General features: G+C 41.9%; 1 protein-coding gene across 1 annotated transcript in view; it reads right to left on the bottom strand.

Annotated features, from left to right (window-relative positions):
- Positions 1 to 2,584: 2,584 nt before the first annotated feature.
- The window catches only part of LOC140485636 (uncharacterized), a 73,987-nt gene continuing 56,996 nt past the window's right edge, over positions 2,585 to 19,575 (bottom strand). The window contains exons 10-17 of the mRNA XM_072583991.1: positions 18,942 to 19,018; positions 16,387 to 16,469; positions 15,861 to 15,943; positions 15,368 to 15,466; positions 14,285 to 14,407; positions 11,757 to 11,900; positions 6,468 to 6,528; positions 2,585 to 6,352 (exon numbers count right to left, since the gene is read on the bottom strand). Of these exons, the coding sequence (XP_072440092.1) occupies positions 6,264 to 6,352; positions 6,468 to 6,528; positions 11,757 to 11,900; positions 14,285 to 14,407; positions 15,368 to 15,466; positions 15,861 to 15,943; positions 16,387 to 16,469; positions 18,942 to 19,018 (759 nt within the window). The 3' untranslated portion in view covers positions 2,585 to 6,263. The remainder of the gene's footprint in view (positions 6,353 to 6,467; positions 6,529 to 11,756; positions 11,901 to 14,284; positions 14,408 to 15,367; positions 15,467 to 15,860; positions 15,944 to 16,386; positions 16,470 to 18,941; positions 19,019 to 19,575) is intronic.

The raw sequence follows: 19,575 nt of genomic DNA on the forward strand, positions 1-19,575 counted from the left end.
AGAAAGGGAGACTTATTATTTTAGGTCTTGGGAATTGAAGGATTGTGGAAATATGAAATGCTTTGAGCTCGCAAAAGTAGGAGGAGTGGGAGGAAGAGAAAAAGGAAAGTCTGTGTAGAGGGTGGTAGGGATGAACTGATAAAAGATTTCTTGGGATAAAGGGAGGGGTAACACCTATAGTAAAGAGAGAAAAGCTTTGTCCAGAGTAGGTAGGAATGGCAGAGTCATGGACAGTCATGTCTGAAGGCAGCAACTTGAAAACAAAGTTAAGACAGAACCATGCGAACAAAAATAAAACAAATTGAGTAGATCGTTTACAATTGTTGAACTCCGTGTTGAGCTCAGAATGTTGTAACCTGTCTCATGTAAACGTTAATTCTCCACTGTGCTTTCATGATGACCTCTTTGTCCCTTTCCCTGCTGCTCTGTTCTATTGATATTCAATCCAAGCTTGAGGAACAGCATCTCATCTTTCGATTAGGACATCAGAGCTCTCCGGGAACAGCCAGCTGCTTTTTTTGCATCACAAGAGATTCGGTTCTATAAACATTTAAGTCATCTGCAATTATAGAAAATGTACAATGCAGGTGTCTGCTCAATTCCTGAGCTCTCATGACTCATGCATTCTTTAGCACTCACAGCTCCCAGAGTTATTTAAGGTCCCTGCACAAGTGCAAGGTTGGATCTAGGATGACAAGCGATATCCACTGAAGACATTGCCTCATGACACCTGTCCAGCGTGCCCAGAGACCCACAGAGGAGTGTTACCAGGGCTGTTTTTGAGCAGAGCATTGGTTTCATTAAAATGCAATCTGCTGCTGGGCTGCTCAGGAAGAGCAATCTATACACACCACATAGGATGCCTTGGCTATTTGTGGTATGTTGTGCATTGCTTTTGATCTTTTGGCAGGAGCCGCAATCCTCTGCTAATGAGCAAGAAGACACAGAATCTGAGGAAGAGGCCATAAATGTCAAAGCAGTTTTTCCAGATGCTAGGGCAATGGAGAGATAAGCCAGCGAAGTCTGAGGAAACCTCATTTTTCATTGATTTGCACAGAATGAGGCAACTAGTTAATTTATACAACATGGCTCCAACTTGTCCATGCCAATCAGATATCCTCAACTAATGTAGTCCCATTTGCCAGCACTTGGCCCATATCGCTCTAAACCCTTTCTATTCAGATGACTTTTAAATGTTGTAATTATACCAGCCTCTAACACTTTCTCTGGCAGCTCATTCCATACACACACCACCTTCTGTTGAAAACATTGCCCCTTAGGTCTCTTTTATATCTTTCCCTTCTCACCTCAAACATGTACCTTCTAGTTTTGGACTCCCCTACCCTGGGAAAAAGACCTTGGCTATTCACCGAATGGTCTTAGCTAAGACTTGTAAGAAAAAGTTACAACTGAGATTACAGTCAAATATGAACTTATTCCCCCTTTACCTGCAATGATATTAGATTAGATTAGATTACATTACATTACAGTGTGGAAACAGGCCCTTCAGCCCAACAAGTCCACACCGACCCTCCAAAGAGCAACCCACCCAGACCCCTGCCCCTACATTTACCCCTTACCTAACACTACAGGCAATTTAGCATGGCCAATTCACCTGACCTGCACATCTTTGGACTGTGGGAGGAAACCGGAGCACCCGGAGGAAACCCACGCAGACACGGGGAGAACGTGCAAACTCCACACAGAGAGTCGCCTGAGGCAGGATATGTGATTGGTTGCAAGACATTTAGGAAAAACTGGAGCTCACATGGATTTTATTGTCATAGTTGATTTCAATACCTTAAAATGGAATTGAGTCCTGATTGTGTGAAATTTATTTCCTATTGAATGACATTCCACGAGAAATTTTGACAGGCCATCTTTCCTGGTGTTTTCTCCATCCCCTAGGCTATGCAGCATGGTTTCAGCTCCTGTGTCCAGTCCTCACAGACAAATAAACCAGATTGATGAATATGATTCCAGAACATAAATTGAAATTGAAAAAGCTAGTGTTTTGAGTAACATCCCCTTGCAAGCTGATCTCTGCATTGTTCTAAACATCTCAGTGTAGAATGTTTCACTTTGCTGCATAAAGTATTACAGCCCTGCTAGTTTAGAGTTAGTCCTTATTAGCACTAAACCTGGCATTAGTGTGTTCTATTCTAAACATTTATGGCATGAATTTCTAGCTTCTGTTACATAAATTGTTACTCTATTTCTAGGTGTGAGTTTTATCCTCTGAATTAAAACTTGGGAGCAATACTGGATTTCCCCGATACTGAACAGATTTGGTTTTTCCGACGAAGAGCTTATGCCCAAAATGTCAATTCTCCTGCTCCTTGGATGCTGCCTGACTGGCTGTGCTTTTCCAGCACTGCACTCTAGTCTCTGATCTCCAGCATCTGCAGTCCTCACTTTCCCCTGCTTTTTATGACAGGCTGACAATACCAATGGTCCTTTTTACAGACCCCACCTTTTATTTCTATGATTTATGAACTTAATTCAAAATACTGCTGAAGAGAGAGACATGACACTGAAGATGTTTGCCTTGCACTCATCAGACCAAACACAAAGCAGAAATAGATTACATTTTATTCAAATTCTCTTTTATTTACTTTTGCAAAACAATGTACACCATAGAAACATGATCACAAGGATATAGTGAAAAACTAAATGCTGGACTTAAGTCAAATTAACAAAATACTTCCAAGCTTCCCAAGGCGTGGCAAATGGAATAAAGTGTAGAAACAGCATAATACTTTTCATGTTGCAGCATAATAGACGCATTGTGTCTGGATCATTGCTCAGTCCTTCCAGTTCCAGGGGTAGCCCTGAATTTAACTACTTCCCAAATCTTAATGAACATTTATACACACTTTGTTGCACTGATGAATGCTGAACTGCACCAAGTGCATGTTTGAAGTAGGTCACAAGACACTCCATATCCAATGTTAAATTGCACCCATCTCCTTCTTACACCCACCTTCAAGTATTGCTGGCTGTTAGCCTTACATTGAACTCTAACATGGGTGAGGAATGTTTAGTTCCAAATGCAAGAAAATGGAATTGGGAGAAGTGACCTGCATGGTCAGTTTACCTCCTCTGCTCTACTCTGGGACATTCCGTTTCTGAGAGTGTAACAGGCATTCCTAAGCGTCCTGTCACATGATCCTGAACAAATGTGTGTGGTCCTTTGAACCGGTACCCAACCCACTCAAATTGAATAATTATAGAGAAGGATTTGCCATTGGGAAAATTACACTCTTTAAGAAGGTTTCAAGAACATTTTCAAGCCTGGAGGGTTTCTGGTTTCTGTGTTTGGATAGCAGCGAGAAAGCACATTGTAACAATGGCTACATTGCCTTTCTTCCCTCTCCTCCTGATACGGAGTGTTGCTAGACTTCTTCAAGTGAAAGTTACAATAATGGTAAAGTCATGAGTGGACTGAGATGCGACAAAAATTTGCAATGTGAAGCTTGACTATACAAAATGTTCACAAACATTGTATTTGAGCATTAAGCGCTCTCATGCAGAGAACGGAACTGAATCAGTTGGTTGCAGCTTTATAAAATTGACCATCTCTATGGCAAACCCAAAGGAGATCCAAGAATGGCTTCACTGCCTTTGTATACCCAAGTCACTGGCACTGAGTTTAATGTGCATTTTTAAATAGTAGGAAGAGCTTTCTTAGTCATTATCACTTATGTATCTTTCTATTCACTTTGAATGTTCTGCATACATCAATATCATTGCCCGGTAAATAACAGATGGGTAAAGTCTCATTTTCCATCATTAGTTAGGCTATGTTAGTTCATCTTTGCTGGATAGTAAATAGTTCTGATAATGGACCTCCATAACGCTGGGTGAAGGGGAGGAAGATTAAGATTCCTCAAACCACTCAGTTCAAATCTGAGATGGAAAAGTCGTGGAATCTCCATAGTGTGGAAAGAGGCCATTCAGCCCATCGAGTCCACACTAATCCTCCAGAAGGAATCCCACCCAAACTCAACCTCAACTCTGTCCCCATAACCCCATGGCTAATACAACTAGCCTGCACATCCCTGGACACCATGGACAGTTTAACACGACCTAAACAGCACATCTTTGGACTGTGGGAGGAAACCCACACAGACACGCGGAGAATGTGCAAACTCCACACAGACAGTCACACTATGCTGACTTGATCCCATGTCCCTGGCATTGTGAGGTAACAGTGCTAACCATTGACCCACCGTGCTGACATAGCAGTATTGGCAAATGTTGCATCTTATTGATGACTGTTTGACTCCAATCATCATTCTGACAACACAAGATTGACAAAACCTTTTCAACTTCATGGCAGCTTTTGCAGTTTTTTTCCCCCATATTTTCCTGTAATGTTGTCCATTTTCCCACAGACTGGAGTCTTCCCAATTTTTACATCACAAACCCTAGGCTGCCTTACCCGTGAATCACAGCACATTGTTAGCAACTTGATCCATCATGTCTGCAATGGCCCTTTACTGTAGCAATCCAAAAGCATTGCCATTCCATAATCAAATATCCAACCAATTGTTCTTTCAAAATTGCAAAATGGAGTCTGTCTGAACCATTCCTTGTGATTAAACATTCCATTCAATTTTTATCTCTGTAAAGAAACTTATTTTATTCTCTCCTCTTATGACAATTTGATGTTGATAATCCCTTATCATTCACTTACTATCCATCCAAAATACTTTTGACTTTTCACTAATTCATTGTATCAAGGTACACCAGACTGTTTGGAGCCTGTGTGACATTTTTGACCCTGAGGTAAATTTCCAAATACGTATCTGCACCACCACGATAATGATCTATTTCCACCTCCATAACACTGGTCAACTCTGCCCCCGCTGTTGAAAATTTTATCATTGCTTTTTTTTAAACCATTAGACTTGACAACTCCCATTATTCTTCACTAGCCTCTCCCATTCTCCACAAACCCAACGCCATCCAAAACTCTAATGCTTGTGTCTGAACTCATGCAATGTCCAATTCTCCCATCACATCTGCCCCTGCTGACCTACACCAGCTCCCATATTTTAAAATTTTAAACTTTATTGTCAAATCTCTCCATGGCATGGCCCATTGCTATCTCTACAATCTCTTCGAGTCTGATAACCCTGTTGTTTATCACCCTTCTTCACCTGAGTAGGACTAGAACAACAATTGTTCCACAAAAACCATGGAAATGCAGGTATGTCTAGGGCCATGTGCTTCCTGGAGCTACATAAGTAATTTTGAAGCAGGTGTGTACAGTCAAGGAAGACATTGTTCAATGGGAAGGCAGCTTAAGCCAGGGAAAGGGTAGGGTAATAGGGAGATGTTGAGGGCTGTTTGGGTCTCCATTTAAGGCTGTAGTGGAATTGGACATTTATGACGCACATTAAATGACTGGGCCAGGAACTGAAAACTTAATGTAACAGAGGGTGTCGTAGGAGTCACAAATGTAAAGAGGCAGATAGTGGACAAAGGGAAATAATCTAGAGTTGAGATAGGAACAAATCAGTTCCGTGAAACAAGAGGCTTACCAGGGCATCTTGTTTGTGGATATTATAGATGTTGGGAAGGAGGTAGAAGTGAGCCATTTGGTGTTGAGGGACTGTGAGGTTGGAAGCCATGGAGGAGGATCTTTGGAAGAGGTAAGGTCATTGGTGACAGTCTTGGAAACAATGGCTTGACATTTAGTTGTGGAGTCATGGTCCTTAGGAACGCTGATTCTGTTTTGATCAGCTTACTCAATAGGCAAGATGAATGCAATTAGCATTAGATATTCCAGGACAGTTATAAATGCCCTCCAGTTAACAACAGGTCTTGAAGTCTACTTTACAAGAGTGACCCTATTTGGCCCTGTCATATTTCTATAGCTTTGCCTAACTATGATTATTCAATGTGAGCAGAGTTCCTTTGGTTTTGGGTTGTGATTTTTACCCACTAATTAAGACTATTTTAACTGATTTTAAGCAAATGCTTTTCACACTCAGCTGACTGTAAACTTTTGTTGTGTCCTGGATCAACCCAAATTTCTAAAGAGAAATGGCAGTGTACTAACCAATTCCTCCTTAGTGTTCACAATATAATGTTGAGTTTGAAAAATATATGGACTCTGCATAATTCCTTGAGATAGCAATTAAGGTAAAGTATTGATAAAGGTAGCATCTGATGGATAGCTTATTACACATCTTCAATAGCCATTGTCTGTGCAGCAAATGGATAAAGCCTCTCAGGTTGACTTCAGCTTCTGCTTATTCTCCCTGTTTCTGTAATGTTGCCTGTTTCTCACAACCAGGGAGCCTTCCCATTGTTTTCGAATGCAAGCCCAAGGCTGCTTCATCTGTGCATCACAACACATTGTTAGCTTTATAAAGTTAACAAGCTGAAATTCAATCAGTTCTCAAATTGACACAAAACATGAATGAAAAGCAATGATCATACTGAATTATTCCAACCTGTCAAAAGAATTTTGTGGTGATCCTGCTGCAGTCTTGTCTGTGTATCCAAAGCTGTCAACTAATGAAACAAGCTGTTAGAACTCACAAAAAGGACATCTGTTACTCAGAGAAAATAGGACATTAGAAATACTGAAAATCCTGCTTGTAGGCACATTGAGCTTCATGCACCTGGTTCTTGCTAGTTCCCCAGTGCATCATTTGTGGGCAGCATGGTGGCACAGTGGTTAGCACTGCTGCCTCACAGCACCAGAGACTTGGGTTCAATTCCCACCTCAGGCAACTCTCTGTGTGGAGTTTGCATATTCTCCCCTTGTCTGCATGGGTTTCTTCCCACAATCCAAAAATGTACAGGTTAGGTGAATTGGCCATGCTAAATTGCCCATAGTTAGATTAGATTAGATTACTTACAGTGTGGAAACAGGCCCTTCGGCCCAACAAGTCCACACCGCCCCGCCGAAGCGTAACCCACCCATACCCCTACATCTACCCCTTACCTAACACTACGGGCAATTTAGCATGGCCAATTCACCTGACCTGCACATCTTTGGACTGTGGGAGGAAACCGGAGCACCCGGAGGAAACCCACGCAGACACGGGGAGAATGTGCAAACTCCACACAGTCAGTCGCCTGAGGTGGGAATTGAACCCGGGTATCCGGCGCTGTGAGGCAGCAGTGCCACCGTGCCGCCCAAGTAGTGTTAGGTGAAGGGATCTGGGTGGGTTGCGCTTCAGCAGGTCGGTATGGACTTGTTGGGCCGAAGGGCCTGTTTCCACATTTAAGTAACCTAATCTAATTTTTGGATACTGGATTGTTGAGTAAATTTCTGATATTCAAAACTTTAATAAGCTTTGGAAGAGGTTTCCAAGAATGTACCAAAGAAGAGTAACAGAGAATTACAATGCCTGTCCCATCATCATATAGAAATTTACCATAGAGGTGAGCTTTGCGAGGAAAGTTAATGCTTTGGAAAATAGCTATCATTATTAGTTTCTAGTTTTAAGAAAGCCTCTGTTTGGGAATTTATCATTTTGAAGCAATAGGGATGAGTACTCTGCTGCAGTATTTAAAAGCTTGCAGCAACTTACAGAAAGCATCAGACAATGCAATAGCTCACATGAAAGGTTAAAAATATATAAGGTGAAAAATAATGTCTTTTTAAGGCAGAGGTGATGAATGCCCATTTCAAAGGCTTCAACCCACCATTGCTGGTGTTCAAACATTGGAGGTTCAGATAGTTGCTGCGTGGGACGTTCAAAAAGGATATTCTGTTGAACTTGCTTGGGAGCTCCCAGCTGTGGGAGTCACATCCTGATCTCACTCCTCTGTGGCTTGGGGTTCTCACTGATTCTGAGCAACACTCATACCTCCCACCCATTCCCCATTCTGAGTGTACAGCAGGACATGGAGTAGGAGGGCAGTGGGTGGTGGGGATTGTGGGTGGTGGGGATTGTAATCGCCTGGGTCGCTGATTGTGGGTCAAACCCACAACTCACCACTCACTACTTGGGTCTTCCTAACAGGAGGCAATGTAGGGCTCTCTAGCTGTTGCTTAGAGTAAATAGTGCCCATGCAGTTAAAAAGTATCGATAACGTCTGGAGAGAGCTCCATACTGCCAAAATGAAGCTGCCAAAGTAGTTGTGCAGAAAGTCTGGCACAGGAAGAAATTGTTTGCCTCATTCACCAAAGATTCTCAGACAGCATCTTCCAAATCTACGACCACTTCCATCCACAAGGACAAGGGCAGCAGATTTTTGGGAACACCACCACCTTCAAGTTCCTCTCCAAGCCACACACTATCGTGATTTGGAAATATATCGCTGTTCCTTCACTGTTGCTGGGTCAAAATCCTGGAATTCCCTCCCCAATGACATTGTGGATCAGCCGACAATGGGTGGACCGCAGTAGTTCAAGAAGGTAGCTCACCACCACCTTCTCAAGGGCAACTCGGGATGGGCAATAAATGCTGACCCAGCCAACGATGCCCCACAAATGAATTATTAAAAAAAAGTCTTAAGAAAAGCATCACAGTAAAAGGGGTTTGGCAGGTAAGATGCAGGGCAAATAACGTGCATGCGTTAAACTGGTACAGTTACTGAAAGCTAATGTAGTTCAAATTTTCAGAAACAGGCATAGACACACAGTTTGAGCACTTTGTAGACTCTGTTCACACAGAATATCCTTTATGAACATCCCACGCAGCCACTATCTGAACCTCCATGGAGAGTTGGGAATCTTTGGGTAAAGGGGGTTGTGTTCTTTTACTAACATACAGCATTTTACTTAATATTAATGCGAAGAAATGCTAAATAAATGAAAAGTTCTATCACTAAACTTTATTTTGCTCCTGGCTATTAGGGTGTGTTTTGCTGACCTATGTCTACACCTTGTCTAATTGGGACAAATTCCCACTGTTTGCTAGCTGTCCCTGAGACACATACAAGGTGAAGGCATTGGTTATCATTCTATGCTGTTGACTTTCTGTCCGCCCTGATAAGTCTGCGATTCAGTATTTGGTAGCTTTGCCAGCTCTCAAACAGTTGCTAACTGCCAATCTGACATTCACCCCAGCAGAACTCTCTGTTGATATATTCCAGAAGTTTCCTTTCCTGTTCCTACTGGAGGCCATTGTTTCAAAAGATTACATTTGCGTCACGTCTATGCCACCGAAACAGACCTTTCGGCCCAGCACGTCTATACCAGTGTGAGCTCTGTGTGATTTCCCCCTCCCACTCTATGCCACCTCATCCTATTGCTCTCATTTGTGTATCTAGCTTCCCTTTAAATGCATCAATGCGACTTGGCTCAAACATTCCATGTGGTAGTTCTAAATTCTAGATTCTCACTATTTTATGGGTAAAGGCAATTTTCCTGAATTACCAACTGGATGTATTAGTGACTCTGATTAATGCTGGCACATTCTTTCGAACATTCCATGTAGGTTTCATACCTTGTGATTATATATAAACTTATTTCATGCCTATGTAAATTAATTTGAATACTGTTCCCTGTGCCAGTTACAACACTGCAATTACTGGCTTTGTTTATTGTCAAAGTCACACTATGAGGCTTTTGAAAAGAGATTTAAGAAGACAACATTGCTTTACTATATTACGCAATATAATAGAATGAGGATAGTCTGTTTTGTAATTGTGAAATATTAGATCCAAGCTATAGTTATATCGGTAGCCCTATTCTGTCTGTTGTATAACACAATTGAAACTTTGGTAATTATTACATACATGGCTGGTAGATTAGATTACCTACAATGTTGAAACAGGCCCTTTGGCCCAACAAGTCCACACCGACCCCCCCGAAGAGTAACCCACCCAGACCCATTTCCCTCTGACTAATGTACCGAACGTTATGGGCAATTTAGCATGGCTAATTTACCTGACCTGCACATCTTTGGTCTGTGAGAGGAAACCGGAGCACCCGGAGGAAACCCACGCAGACACTGGGAGAATGTGTAAACTCCACACAGACAGTCACCCGAGGCTGGAATCGAACCTGGGAGCCTGGCAGTGTGAGACACCAGTGCTAAACACTGAGCCACCGTGCCGTCCCAAATCTGAGCTTTTCCAACAATATCTGTTTTTGTTTCTAATTTACAACATCTGCAGTTCTTTCAGTTTTTAAAGAATTTCTGATGACTGGTTAAATAGATTATGAAAGAAACAAACTCAGATTGCATGTATAAGGTGGTCATTAATGGTGGCATCAGGGTCTCGCCTGCCACCTGGATTGCCAGAGAGACCCTTGTATCACCTCCTTTTATAAGGCCCACCACTGGACAATGAGAGCCCTCTCTAGAATTCAGGACCATGTGCGTTGAGGGGGATGAGGGGTGAGAGTCGAGGTGTTCCTGTCACTCAGCGATTATAAGTAATGCCATTTGTGGCAGTGGCTGCTGCCAGTAATTCACCCACCCAAGCCCCAGGATCACTAAGGGAACCAGGCCACAGGTCACTAATGCTATGTTGATAGAGCATGGATATGCTCCAATTGTAATCAAGAGGAGCTGACACTGTCTGGGGAAAGATGAGAACATATTTGTGAACAAGAGTAACGATCGTGTACCACGTTGCTAATGTCCTTACCTCTGGGCCAGAAGATCAAGTCCCACCTGACACAGAGATGTGTCATAACCCATCTATGCTGGTTTCTTAGAAATAACTAATACTGATTGCATCTGTAACTGAAACACTAGAACTAATGATGACAACGCACAGCAGAGTGCATACTTCTATCATGCTTTGTTCAATCAACATTATTATTTAACAATATTTATTAATTTTATCAAAGTAATCCACTTGGAAATGGCTGGCCTTTGCAAGGGAGAAAGTAATCTGCAAATATTCTGGGGTTTGGTCTTTTGGGAATAATTTTGATGGATGACTGATGCACCAGCTCCCGTTTCCTCTTTGGTCAGAAAGATTCATACCTGTGTCATCCAGGTGAGGTTCAATGGGATAGGGATTGTGCTCACAGTGGTTAACAACAGCCCCTTCCCTCAACCCAATTCTTGATCAAGCTGAATGCTTTTGAATGGGACATGTTCTCCACCATCCTTGGGACCCCAAAGAGCAAACCCAACAGTCTTTATTTCTTGGGCTCCTTGTGTGATAAGTCTGCTGTAGGGAGAGACCCTCAGTTGCCTACTTAATGTCTTTAATTTGAGGTTGGAGCAGGAAGGCTTCCAGCTCCAAACATCATTGGGCGAGAATAGGAAGAGGAGTGTCACCCTTTACTTTCCCACACAGTTATTTGCTCTCTTCCCACCTGTTTCCAGACCTGCCTTGGCAGTGGGCATGCAAGTCTGTCCATAGGAAATGGACTGCCTTTTGTGCTGTTAAGACTCTTGCCCTGAGTTTACAACAATTTTTGTGAAGTAAAGAGGGAAGTAATTGTCTGTTACTTTACGTTGATAGAAGACTTTTTTCCTGTTATTCAATCACAAATGATTAATCACATGCAAATCAAAACATTACTTAAAGGAAAATGAAAATGCAATGAAGTGAATATTGAGAATTAGGTGAGAAGACAGGTGAAATACCAGCTGACCGCCACCTAAAAGGTTAATCTGTCTTTTCTGTTCCAGATGCTGATTATTTTGTGTATAACTTGCTTTTTCTAATTTCCTTTCTGGTTACCATAAATCGTTTTGCTGCAGTTTTAGAGATAATAAGTCAAATCATGGCCCAAGTCCTCTGCAAATACAATGAACAATTGCTTTGACCATGCATTGTTCCTAAGTTTCAGTTCCTAGTTTAAATTGTTCACGCACCTTTAGAATGTCCTTCTGTAATGCAGTTACTTTTGCTTCCATGTTCCGCAATGATTCACAGCTAGATTTTTGTGCCAACAGCTCGTTTTCCTCTTCCAAAAGCTTTAGCTTCTTCTGCTGGATTTTAAACTTTTCAATAATGTCCTATCAAGAAAGCAATCCAGTTTGTGACATTGAATAACCCACACCCATTGTCTTCAAGCCAGTCCACTGAGGTGAGTTAAACAAACATGCTTGATCATGGCTTGTGGGAGACAGACAAGCGTTAAATGGAAAACTTCAAGAGCTGAAGTTAAAATCAATGCATTACTCACTGACAACAAAAAAGACTAAATTAAATGGATTGTCTTAATGTAGGATCGTTGGGATCCATATTAAGAATGTTCCCTTCCAAACTTCATAAACACCTGCAAACCAGTGATTTTCAATAAAAAACTCCACAATTTAATTATGAGCATGAAGTTTTATTCATATAATTTAATATAAATTATTTTGTAATGATAGTTCTGTATTTTTTTGCCATCTGGCACTAATTATCTCCATCAGGCATGTGTGAGTGTTCATATTCAAGTTGAAGTGGGGTTAGTGAGCTGAACAGCAATTATCAGGTAACCTGATTCTTGGACGCTGAGCTTACAAAATGCAAGAACAACTCAGCAACTTGATTGCAGATGTGTTCTTATTCTGGTAAACAATATCACAAATGCATTCCCTAAGGATACCCCTGTTTAAGGTGGGAGGGAGGATTGGCTGACTGGCAGAAGGTAGAGAGTGGGGAGAAAGGGGTCTTTTTCAGGATGACTAGTGGAGTTCCATACAGGTCACTTTTAGAACCTCAGCTATTACATTATACATTAATGATCTGGATGAAGGAACTGACAGCATTGCTGTTATGTTTGCAGATGACATAAAGGTATGTGGAGGGACATATGAGGAAGCAGAGAGGCTACAGAAGAATTGGACAGGCTCGGAGAATGGGCAAAAATGGAATACAATGTAAAAGCATGAGGTTATGCACTTTGTTGGAAGAATATGGCATAGATTATTTTCTAAATGGGGAGAATCTTCAGAGTTCTGAAGCACGAAGGGACTTTGGAGTCCTAGTTTAGCACTCTCTTAAACCTAACATGTTGGTTAAGTTGGCAATTAGGAAGGCAAATGCAATGTCAGCATTAATTTCAAGAGGAATAGAATACAAAAGCAGAGATCAGGTTGTACAAGTTCTGATCGACAGCATTTGGAATATTGAGAGCAATTTTGTGCAACATATCTAAGGAAGGATGTACTGGTATTGGAAGTGGTCCAGATGAGGTTTATAAGAATGATCCTGGGGATGAAAGTATGAGGAGTAGTTGAGGATGTTACGTCTATTCCTGATGGAGTTTAGAAGGATGAAGAGAGAGCTCATTGTAATTCACAGAATGCTGAAAGACCTGGATGGAGTGGACATGGAGAAGATATTTCCACTGATAAAAGAGACTAGAATCTGAGGACACAATCCCTTAGAACTGAGATGATGAAGAATTTCTTCAGCCAGAGGTTGATTAATCTGTGGAACTCATTGCTGCAGTGGACTGTGGAATCCAAGTCATTGAGTGTATTTAAGACAGAGGTAGATAGGGTCTTGATCAGTAAGGGGATCATGGGTTGCAGGGGGAAGGCTGGTAATGGGGTTGAGAAACATATCAGCCATGATCAAATGGCAGAGCAAACTCAATGGGGCGAAAGGCCTAATTCAGCTCCTTCTGGTCATATGGCCCTACTTCTGGACTTATCCCTGGGGCATCTTTGAAAGACCCTGACACAGAAGCTGTGATGTAATACTTCAATGGTTCTAGCACATCATCTAATCTGTTTAGGCCTCTTCAGGCCTCTTCGTTCAGTGTCCCAACCCTTCACCGCTGGAATGATTTGGGATGCTGAAGAATTTCAGCTCTCTGCAGCACAGCACTCACTCAGTTATTGCTTTCTCTTTCTTCACGGTTATCTTTCTGGAGCTCGCTCAGTGAGTGCTGAGGCCTAGCAGCTAGATGTTCGGGGAATGCCAGGAATTAAAAAATCAAGAGGTTGAGTCCAGCTAACTGGTCCACCAAGCTCTTCATCCAGAAAACAAACCAGAAAGTCAGCCCTGTACAGCTGAGGACAATCATCTTCTAATTAACACGTTCGCTTTTACAAATTACTTAATTTGGCCTTCCCCCACTTTTTAAGAGGTTGCCACAGTCAACCTGTCTTTCACACACAGTAATGATACATTCATCGGTCACCCGCAGAGTTTATTGAAAGTTCCTCTGAGGCAGAATGCGCCTGGATGTCGTTACTTTGCAATTTTTAACACCGGCACTATTGTTTTTGCCACTTCAGTTAAAAATACTGAGGCAGAAGAATGTTGCACCAATCTGCCAAGTGTCTGCACGCTAATGTCAAACAGTAAATCCAGAACTGATATGTTTCTGGATGGTTGCTTCATCTTATTGACAGTACAAAAACAATAAGTTTCTGGCAGATTTACAGTGATATTTACTAACCTTAATTATTTGTAGCCTGTTTATCCAATCAGCTGATGAGTTGCCCTCAGGGTGGTCCACATTTTGAGAGAGTGTTTGATATGCGTTCCTCAGATGGTGCAGTCCAATAATCAGGACTGTGAGCTGTTGAACAGTGCAGAGAATAACAGATTGATGCATGTTCTAACCTCATGGGCCCAACCCCTGTCCTTTTGTTTTGCTGCTAGGCCACCAGCATTTTCCAAATGAGTACAACAAGCTGCCAATGTTGCCATAAATAGGGTGGCAAATGTTTTACTTTCTGTTTCACTGTGTCTGTCTTTGGTTCACTTTTCTGCCTTTTTTTTAAACCAGGAACTGCAGTAGCTGAGGAGAGTGGCAAATATCCCAACCTCTGTCCAAATGCCTCAATAGTTTTTTTTAAAAAACATTAAATCTTGGGATGTTAATGTCATTGGCAAGGCCATTTATTGTCTTTTGAACTTGAGTAGCTCGCTAGGCCATTTGAAGGGGCAAATTAAGGGTCAACCACATCGCTGTGGGTCTGGAGTCACACATCAGCCAGACCAAGTAAAGATGGCAGATTTTATTCTTCAGAATATATTTGTGAGTTTTCATAACAATTCTTACTGAGGCCTGTTTACAATTCCAGATTCCTTTACCTTCAGGAATTGACTTGGCAGTCCACCAGTGTTGGAATTTGATCAGAGATCCCCAGACCATTTACATGAACTTCAAGATTAATAATCCAGTGAAATTACTTCTATGCTGCCATCTTGCCACAGATTCAGTTTGCCCACTGAAGGTGGGGTTATGGCTTTTGGGATTGTTCAGCAAGATGGCACAGAGAGGGTTCTCTTTATCCAACATCCCACCTATCCACCACGCCAGCCATTGGGGCTCACCTTCATTTATGTAGATATTAACCAGGTAAAAGCCCATTTCAGACTACACAGGGTTTAGAGTCCACCTGCATGACTTGCTGATGACTCTAACCTTGAAGAAAATTTCTAGTCCATTGCCCTCAGAAGATAAAGCACATGTTTGCATTATATTTAGATGAGGAGAGCTCAACCAACTGCTACAAGCAAATGTGCCTCAAACCTGGTTGGCCTTTAACTGGTTGTCATGCCTGAGATGAATGTTCTTGCTCAGAAGATGTAGCAGTAATTTTCTGTTGCATACACTTGACACCTCAAGGTTCTAAGGACCATAAAGAAACATCGATAAGAACATGATTTCTGCCTTCAAACATTATATTCAAATGTGTTACCTGTGCAGCAAGTTTTTCCTGTCTTGTGCCTTTCTATAGGAAATAATCACAGTACAGTAAACTCTCACATATTCTGCATGCATGGGATGGGAGGTGCTGGTGACATGAATGGACCAGTTGTGGCTTGTACCACTTATGAATACCATCAGCAAGGTTTGATTGAAAGGAGAGAGAGAGAGAGAGAGAGAGAGAGAGGGGAGCAACCAATTTGGTATTCTTGTTATTCTGCCCTGCAAGATGGAAAACATCAATAGCAAGTCTCTTTTGTCAGCCATATTTAATTCCAACACAGCAAATATTTTATAATATTTACATGTTTCTTACCTTTATTTCAGTTGTCTGCATTCTCAGTTTGCAAACTGTCTGATTTCTTTCCATCTCCAGCTTTAGACTAAGCTTCACAAAACCTAAAAATGTGAAATTAGCTCAGCATTTATTTTTAAAAGACTGTTGATATGTGAGTAGAGTATCTCAGCAGGACACCTTGAGCAATTATGATCTGCTAAACTCACATATTGATATCAAGAGGTGAGTTTAGATTGATATCTTGGAAGCTGCGATGTCTACAGCCAATCTATAATTACAATTGATTTATACCACCATATCCTAATGATGCAAGATAGGATCATTTTTTAAAATACCTCACTATTAGTTGAATAAGTGGAAACATATGAACCTATCTAGTTTAGTTTTATTAATAAATAATATATTAAATTTCTTCCCATAGGGTTAGTTGATGCAGTGGTAGACAGCTGAATTACTGCAGAGAACTTTTTATTCACTAAATTAAGCCACTGAAAATAAAAATAAAGAACAAGCTAAGTAATTTGTAATTATCTTTATAATTTACCTTCTATTTTCTCCATTAATTTTTCAAATTGCAAGTTTATGTTACCATTGGTTTTTGTCAGATCTGCATTTTGCTGTTGTAATCTATTAAAACAAATGCAGTTCATTAATTGGGCAAGAAAATGGTTATTTTATAGAGTGAATCAAGAGTGTTACAAAAACCAGAAAGGTTGGAGCAAGACCAGACAATGCATAAAGCCATAATGTTAGAGTGAGGCTGACCAACACTGCCACGTTTTAAAGGATTGTCCCTTATTTTGACTGATTTCTCGAAAAGCCGCCTGCAGACTGAGCGTTTGCCTCTTGTTTTGTTTTATGATTATGTGCATTGTGGCCATTGGCTATGAGAGGATAGTCATAGAATCCCTACAGTGTGGATTCAGGCCTTTTGGCCCATCAAAGTCCACACTGACCCTCCGAAGCGCATCCCACTTAGACCCACCTCTCTACCCCTGTAATTCTACATTTCCCATGGCTAACCCACCTAACCTGCACATTTTTGGACTATGGGAGGAAACCGGAGTACCTGGAGGAAACCCACCCAGACACAGGGAGAACATGCAAACTCCACACAGACAGTGGCCCGAGGGTGGAATCGAAACCGGGTCCCTAGTGCTGTAAGGCCACTGTGCCTATTCACAAGCACACCCCACCCCCATGGTTCCATAGTCAAAGTGTCCCTTATTTTGTGTGAATAAAAGAGTTGGTCATCCTGGTTACAATGCACTGCATGAACCAACACTAACACATAGAGAAGCAAACAGAGTCTAATCCCCACAAATGAACAGTCCAGAGGGAAAACTGACAGTGAAAAAAAGCAACAATACTTGGAGATGAATGTATAGTACTGTTCTGAATTATACAAGATAAGCTGGGCCAGTCTGCAACATTTACAAAGTTTCACTTATTTTGCCTTCTGAATATATCTTTAGTTCTTTGATGGGAAGCATAGATGCAGGAGCGCAGTGACCCTCTTTAGTTGATCATAAGGAGGATTCATGCTATTTATTGAGAACATGGTGCCTGGCTACTAGATTAGAATTTGAATTCAATTGCAAAAGCTGAGAATAAAACTAATTTCAACGAAGGTAACCATGAAACTACTGGATTGTCATAAAAAAGAATAAGTAACTCACTAATGTCATTGAGAGGAGAAACTGATCATTCTTCTCGAATGTGATTGATATGGGACTCTAGACTATTCATGACCCAGTGAAGATAGCCCACCCTCACCACCTTATGGGGACAGCTAAGGGCAGAAAATAAGTACCTGCCTTGCCAACAATGTTCCCTCTAAACTACTCAACTTTGGGCCATGCAGAAACCTCTATGGGCCACACATGGTGCTCCCTTTAAATAACATGTGTGCAGGCCCGGAAAAGGATTTAAGGGGGGGCATGCACATAAATAAGTCACCCCAGTCCTCCATAAATAAGTCAGTGTGAATATTGTTTGTCACTGATGCCTACATTTCAAAAATAAACAAAACACTGAACCCCAAAATTTTGATCTGAGTTATCCATCACTGTTTTCAGTTCCTTACTGGGATATGAGACAGACTCTTAGCATTTGAGAGGTCAGGGGCTCTTGGGAACCTGTAAAATTCCTTGGGTACTCTTCTTAATGGTCTCATGCCTGGACGCTGCCCTTACTTTTAATAGCGGAAACAGGGGATGTTCAGGGGCAGGGGAGATGGGCAGGAGCCCTGCTCTCACCTTGATTGTGGCTGTTCTGGACCTAGGTTAGGGTTATACTGAGTTGCTGGGGAGGCAGGTGGAGGATTGGTTGGACGTACATGGCAGCCATTTCACCGATATCCTATCCACATCTGTAACTCCTCCAAGATCTCTTCCCACACTCCGGCTGATCCTTCCTCCCATACCCTTTCCATCAAGGCTCTCCTCCCCTCCTCTCCTTCAGTGTGGGTGTCCCCCTTTTCCCTGCTAAGTAGATCCCACACATAGCCCCACCCTGGCATTGGGATGTAGAATCGGCCCTGCTTGAAATCCCAGAAGTGGCCACCTCTCCTGATGGTGCTGCTGAGTCTATAGCTCCCAGCCAATGAGGTAGGACTTGTTCCTGAGTGATGGAAATTGCACCACCAGGCAATCAATGCGGCTTGAAGGAACATGGATGTTGTCCTTGCTAACTATACAGGTGGCAAGGAAGAAGCTAAAAACCCTACTCATGGATCTAAAGATATTTTAATCAACCTGTTGAGATATTTTATGACACACCTCTGAAGCAGGTACAACTTGAAGCACAGGGCAGCAAGCACTTCTGGTCCAGACATAGGAGCACTACCAGTACACTAGTAGAGTCACTGGTCCCATGCCCAGCAACATTAACGGAACTGCCTTCCCTTTTTATTTTACCACTGAATCATTACCCTAACCTAGGCCCTGAACAACCTCAATCAGGGTGAGAGCAGAGATGCTGCCCATCTCCCCCATCTCTGCCCACTTCCCCCTTCCTGCAAGAATAATGAAGGCAGCCTCCAGGCATAAGGGCATTGGGATGGCTACCACTGTAGGCAAGGTGGCTTATTCTGATTACCCTTCATCAGAATCCTTTGACTCTGTCCATACTCTTGTATTTTCTTGCGTATCTTGATTGATCTTTGGGATGATCTTCTGCAGTAAGTGAATACAAACAATGAATGCTTAAAGTGGACACAATAATTTCTCCAACAAATACATTCAACATCTCCAACAGGCTTAGTCATTGCCTGTTGAGAGCTACCAGAAGTTGTGTTCCAAGCCTTAATGGGGCTCTGACTACAGGTATTTCTAATCAACCTGTTCAATGACATTATAACACACATCAAGAGCAGGTGGGACATGAACCAAGATCTTCGTTCAAGAGGTATGGGCACAACCACTGCACCACAATAGCCTCCTCAAGTTAGATTGTTGTGGGGTGGGGTGGGGTATAGTTTGCTTTACAATGAATTTTCTAATTAACTTGGTCAGAGATGTTATTACACACTTCTGGCGCAGGTGGGACTGGAACTTAGGCCTCCTAGCTCAAAGATATGAATGCTACCACTGTTCCACAAAAGCCCCACAAATCATGCCGGTTCTCTGCACAGAATGGAGATTTGACACTAGCTATAAAGCTCATATGTCATATATGAACTAGTGAGGCATTTTCAACCAACATGCACAGACACCTCTGGAGCAGGGGGAAG

Source organism: Chiloscyllium punctatum, chromosome 14 (genome assembly GCF_047496795.1).
Source record: "Chiloscyllium punctatum isolate Juve2018m chromosome 14, sChiPun1.3, whole genome shotgun sequence".
NCBI lineage: Eukaryota > Metazoa > Chordata > Chondrichthyes > Orectolobiformes > Hemiscylliidae > Chiloscyllium > Chiloscyllium punctatum.